We start from the raw sequence: 6,339 nt of genomic DNA, 5'->3' as shown, positions 1-6,339 counted from the left end.
GCAGCCTATGCGGGGCTCGCGGGGGCATCTGTCGCCATACGTATAACTTTTAAATGGAAAATGTCTTTCTCAAAGGCTGTCGATGTCCAGTGGTCTGCAGTCCATGAGCAGTTGACTAGTCCAGGTGTTTCTGCTTCTGTTTCCGTGCTATGTGAATTGGGAATTCGAGAGAAGAGTGTGCAGGATGGAGGAGTTGAGGGTTTGTATTTCTGTTCTGACTGTACGGCAGCGACGGAGGGCTTGGGAAGGAACAGAAAGTCTACCTGGGGTCACCTTAATTAAGGAAAATAGTAACTGTTCTTGGTCTTTCTGTCTGCAGCTCTTTCTTTCAGAGCCTCTATCAGCTCTTAAATACGAGATTGAGCTTTTTTTTTTTTTGTATGGATTGTCTGTCACGAGCACTATTCAGGAAGAACTTGTTTTATTGAACATGATTTCTACTTAGTGGGTTTTATCACTGTATTTTGCCCCACTTATTTAAAACATAGCCAGTTAAGACTCTTAGAGCTGGATTGGTTTTAAAAACTGCCAAATATTTGTCTGTGCTTTAATAAGATTAAAATCATAAGCTGAGACTGAGACAGTGCTATTGACTCCAGACTGTTGGGTTTCTGTGAGGTTTTTAAGGAGATCATTAACCCAGGTCTATCTCTTCACAGGACAGTCGGCCCAATATGTCAAGACCTCTGATCACTAGATCCCCTGCATCTCCATTGAACAATCAAGGCATCCCCACTCCAGCACAGCTCACAAAATCCAACGCACCAGTTCACATTGATGTGGGTGGGCACATGTATACCAGCAGCTTGGCCACGCTTACAAAATATCCCGATTCCAGGTAACTTTAAAAAGCTTGTTCTGCATGTCTTTGGCAACTCCTTTTCTTCCATTTCATGCTTGGATGTCCTGGGGCTGTCTTAAAATGATAAATTTAGTTTCTTTTGTTTCAAAATTAAATTAGGTTTCTTTGTTCGTAGGAGGTTAGAGACTGACTTTTCTTTCCCTGCTCCACTATGTTTCAGACAAATGGCACTGCTGCAAATCCCTCTGTGTATGTACTAAAATGAAGTCAATGGTAAAGAGCATTTACTTTCTACCTCCTAGAATTCTGGTTTTATGGCAGGGCACCCATTTTGTGGTTTATTATATTCAAAAACTGTAGCGATACTGCATTTCAGTTCAAAGGTGGGGGTGTTGGGGTATTTGTTTTGTTTCTTTTGGAGCCGTAACCGCTCTCCTGTAGCATCAACACGTAACCTCAGATGTGTCACTTCAGGTAAAGGCAAGGTTGTATGTAACAAAATATAGGACAGCGTTAACTGAATACTTTTTATAGAATCTTAGGACTTTCAAATAATTAGACTCTTAACTCTCACGTACTTTCTAAATGAAACATTTGTGACTCTGGTAGCTTACTGGTATTAAGCAGTTAAACTCCTGCATGCATGAGCAAGTGGTGTATGTAGAGCAGATGAAATAAGAGTGCAGTTTTGAGAAAACAACAGTACAGTGAACACAGTGTGTGTGGATATTACATGATGGTGATGGCAGATAAACACTGTAGTGATATTGTCATTCTAAGAGTTGGTTATCAGTTGGCAGGTGTTGATTGTGTCCACAGTATTAGTCTATACCTTGCCCTTTGCTGCCCGATCCTGCTCTAGGGGGAAGGTGGTGTTACCTTCGTGGTCTTTCCAGCACTTGAGGGGGGAATTTTTGAATTTCTCAATCCCACAACTGACTTGCCTTTCCAAAGGGTACAAGGCACACTTCATGAGGTGTGATTTTGTTCTAAGCATGAGTTTCACTGGTACTACTGCCTCTGCAGCCTTGCCTGCGTAGTTTTAGGTGGGACTGGAGTAGCACTTCTGACACTAGGAGCTGACAGTGCTAGAGGAGGAGAATGGTAAATAAAGGTGTGTGAAAGAGAAACAGCTGGGCACATGGCCTTTCTTATGACAACCTCCTCAAGGAAAGCCAGGCAGAGGGAAGTAGTAGAAGCCATGCCAAAGTGCAGGCCTGCCAGGAGAGATTGAAGCAATGTCTGGAAAAACTTGAACTGTTCTTCAAAAAGAAAATCTATTGTTTTGGGGAACTTTTTTTAGGACCTGCTTGTGTTCAGCTACTAGGATTGTGATTACTTAGCGTTTTTTTCAGTAGTTGGGGTAGTGTGTGCAATATGAGAGGCTTTTGCTATTAATACATGCAGCTTCTGTTTCCGTGTCAAATTCACTGGGAGAGCATATTACTTTGTGAAGAAACACTAAAATGTCTTTCATACGTGTGCATGGTGGCAGTGGAATTTAAGCTTAATGTATTCTGCATTCAACTGAGCCATTGTAGCACTTGAAAGTGGAAGCTATGCCTGTAGTATCAAAGTCAGTTTAATAAATTAAACATTTTAAAGCTCTTCAAACATAATTTAAAGAAAACCCAAATTGTGAGTTATAGTCGTTCTGTTTCAAGTCGTTCTGACATGTGTTTGTGTTTCGCTTCTGACAGTAAGTGTCTTTTGAACCCCTTGATGAGTGAATATTTCCAGCATAGCTATTAGAACCTGGAATTCCCAACCACTTCCAGAACTTGAGATTTTTTTTTTTTAACATTAGCAGCTTCAAAAGAGCAATCACTAAACTTGTTTGGATGTCAAGACAATGGCATGAAGCAATAAGCTGGCAATCATGATATAGTAGTTTGGCTTGTGTCGGGTGAGATTTTACCGTAACTTTTTTTCCAATGGGTGTGGGTGGGGGTGTGTGTGTGTGTATATATATATGTATGGTGAGTGCTGGGTACAAATTATCCAGCAAATTTGGACCTTAATACAAAGTGTTCCTTGGATCCTGACCCGGTCAGTCTACATCTACAGTCTAACTTAGTTAATCCAAGGTTTTGGTCAACATTGCTTGTATGTTTTCTTTTTCTACTAATATCACGTGTGTGAATGAGATCAAAACTAAGGCAGGGTCTCATACATATCTTTGGGTGAGCTGAAGCCTCCTGAGGCTTACTGTCATATGAAGTATTGTCTATGAAAAATAAGGTCTTGATTATCTTGCCTGGAAGAGCACTGCTCCAGGGATGAGTCAAGGCATAGGTTGCAGGCTCCAGCATCTAACAGGTTCAGACATGAAAGTCATTAGGCTTCTGACTCATATTACATGTAGTCTAAGGGCCAGAATGAATCTTTCATCTGTGGGCCAGGTACCAGAGTCATTTTTCTTTGCAAGATTGAAGGGGTGATATCCAAACCAGCAGCTTTGGAGTCACTGTGACCTGCTGGTGTGAAGGAGACCTATCCTGATAGAGCAGTGTCTGCTTTGGAGCAAGCTTACTCTTCCTTCTCCTTCTGGGTTCAGTAGCATCTCATCTCATGCCTCTCTGTTTTCTCCTTCTTGGACAGTAGAGTAGGAATTGGAGAGTACTTTAAAAAAGGGTTCCTTAAATGATACCAGGGAAAGACTTGTAGCTCGCAGGGATCATTTTCCATCATTCTTTTGTTAGGTTCCCCAAACTGGTTTGTGACTTGATATGTAAAATGCCTACTGACAAGTATCCATTCATTCCTCCAAAGAAACCCAGGTGAGACTACAAAAACATCTTGCTATTGATGCTGAGTCCCTGCCCTTTGCTATGGGAAGACCACTGAGGGCTTCTCTCAAATGCTCCTGTGATTGAAGAACCCAGGGAATCGGAGCCTATCTGTGTTTTGGCCAAAGGCTGACACAATGAAGCAATCCAACAGACAAGTAGCTTATCTAATAGATGGTTTGAATTGAGTAATCCTAGAATTTTAGATTCTGAAGCTGAAATAATGCTAAAAATACCAACCCAAAATTCATTTATATAGGAGCCCAGTGATATTCGAGACCAAGGAGAACCTACTGTTTTCACAAGGAAGTTACCATATGATTATTTTATCTTGTCAACAGGCTTCAGGTGCTCCCAAGCCACCAGTGAGACCATGCCTCATATATGATCTCATGCAGCTAAATAATACAATTTGCCAGACTTAGGCTTCAAGAAAAGGCAATTTGAATCAGTGTATTTACCAAGAAGACCTAATGTAAGGTCAGTCTGCTGAAAGAAATGGTAATTTTCTTTAAATGCCTGAGGAGGGGGCAGGTGTCCTTTCGTGCAGCTCTCTCCACCAAGACTGTAGACCTTGATGCATTCACCCATAAACAGATAGTTCCTCTTGTTTCTCAGTTGTTGACTGATAGTTATTCATATGTCCACGTGAATTGACCAAATTGTTTCTATTCTGCGAGGAGTTTTGTGGTTTGGGAATTTGTTCTGTTTTGAACTAGATCATGCCCTCTTCTTCTCAACAACTTTTGGTTTACTTTAATTTACTGGATCTGCAGGATGATATCTGGCAACACAAAGTTATCTATTAAAGATTTGGGTGCACTAAATTTTTTTTAAGATTTTTTTAAAAAAGTAAAAAAAGTCCACTTTTCACTACCCAGAAAAAGCCTCAATTTTTTTATTCCAGGGAAGATGGATACAAGATGAGGGTCTGCTGAAGGAGCCTTTCTCCCCTGAGAGCTGAGACACATCCATGCTGTCCCGTTGTTCCCTGTGGTCACCAGAGTCTGTGGAAAATGGGTTGAGGTTTTAGGATTTATGATTATAAGTAGAGGAAGTACAGGCCTGTTAGTTCTGATACTTGAATGCAAGCAGCCTACTCTCCTTCTTCCAGTTCATTATCATCTTGCAGTAGGGTCAAACTCTTTGCTTGGAGCTGGCATTCCTACCTCTTTCAGCCTTAATGCTGTCTGTATGGTATCTACCAAAAGTTATTGTGCACCAGGCTAAGACAACCTCAACTGACTGTCAGAACTAAGTGGAAAGATGCTTAACTTTGATCATATGAGCATCAGTTGTCTGATATCTCCGATATCAGCAATATCAGCACTGTTGTCTATCTCATAGGTTCAAAACACCTGAACTTTTAATTTGTTCTGTCCAAGTCATCTGGCGCAAATATTTGCGTAACACCATGGCATTGGATTGCCACATCCTGTATTCCCACCACAGAATGGGAAGATTTCATTAAAAACCTTGTATATGTTTCTTTGTAGAACCTTTTGGGGTATCTGTTTGCACTGCTACATCTCCCATCTTGAGTTACTCTCTGCATATGAAGATGGATTCACAATTTCACAATACTTCCAAATTTCTGCCCAGGGCTGTTTCAGGTTTTCATATGAACCAATCCATTCGTGTCCCAGTTTTCTTACCCAATCTTCACACTCAGCCCTCAGGGAAATTAAATTTCACACACTTGGATCCACTTAGAACACTGGCATTTTTTTGGTTGCTAAGGGTTTCTTTTGCATCAAGTAGCACAGAATTACTTAGTGCCCAGCCTGTCCTTGGCCTTTTTTGACAGTTTGTGAGCAAGCCTTGGTGGACCTCCAAGGACATGCTATGAATTAGGCAGGTTAGCACTGATTACCTGTTTCAGAGCTTTGGCAGTTTCTGTTGCCTGTAGACTGTGCCCAGTTCCAAAATAAGACATCAACATGACCCTTAGTTCAAACTTCTGCAGGTTACACCACCATGCTAGAGTCTTCTGGTTTGGTAGGAGGTCTGTTGTGGTGGGGTGTTCTGCACTTTGTGTAGGACTCCCTCTGTAATGTCTCCACAAGAGCAGCCCCGTCACACATTTCCTACTCACGTTGGGTAGTACCTCTCAAACTGCTGCCATGTGGTGCTAATTGTTTAAAGAAATAAATGCAGCTTTCTAATTAATGAGCATTTGGGGGATTTTTTTTTTTTTTAAGCAAACACTAACAGAATGGGTGTTATTCCATCTTTATTTCCAATCTCCTTACTTGAATTCATCTTCCCGAAAGGCACATCTCTTTCTGTGGAGGTATTTGGTGATCTTTCTAGAGTAGCAATGTCGAAGCCTGTTGAGGTGGTTGTTTTTAAATAACTATGACACTGCAGTAGCTACACACTACAGCAGGCTTGCACTTTTTGAGAACAAACATTGTGTTGCAAGTTGTAGAGGGCAAGCTTCCCTGAGAGTTTCCAATACTGCTATACACTAGCTTAGCTAGCTGTGTTAGTGTGAGTGGTCCAGGTGACAGTTTTTTAATATTTTGTAACATTCCTGGCAGGGGGGAATAGGCAGAAGAAGTTGGCAGAGGCTCAGTTTAGTCTTTGTTACCTATCCTGGCTTGCTCATCTAGTTATTCACCTTTTATATTTCATCATTTGATTGCTGCATGGTCTTGTGGCAAGGGGAAGGGAGGGCTTAGGACAGGGATATATACTGACCCATTCTGTGACCCAAGGTAACTGATTTAACTTTGAGCCTTGGTT

At 41.3% G+C, this 6,339-nt stretch overlaps 1 protein-coding gene across 1 annotated transcript in view; it reads left to right on the top strand.

Moving 5' to 3' along the window:
- The first annotated feature begins 653 nt into the window (after positions 1-653).
- The window catches only part of KCTD1 (potassium channel tetramerization domain containing 1), a 34,623-nt gene continuing 28,937 nt past the window's right edge, over positions 654-6,339 (top strand). The window contains exon 1 of the mRNA XM_009489324.2: positions 654-838. Within this exon, the coding sequence (XP_009487599.1) occupies positions 675-838 (164 nt within the window). The 5' untranslated portion in view covers positions 654-674. The remainder of the gene's footprint in view (positions 839-6,339) is intronic.

The sequence above is a fragment of the Pelecanus crispus genome, chromosome 2 (assembly GCF_030463565.1).
Source record: "Pelecanus crispus isolate bPelCri1 chromosome 2, bPelCri1.pri, whole genome shotgun sequence".
In the NCBI taxonomy this organism is placed as follows: Eukaryota; Metazoa; Chordata; class Aves; order Pelecaniformes; family Pelecanidae; genus Pelecanus; species Pelecanus crispus.
Note: the sequence above shows the minus strand (reverse complement) of the source record. Positions and strands in the feature narration are given on the sequence as shown.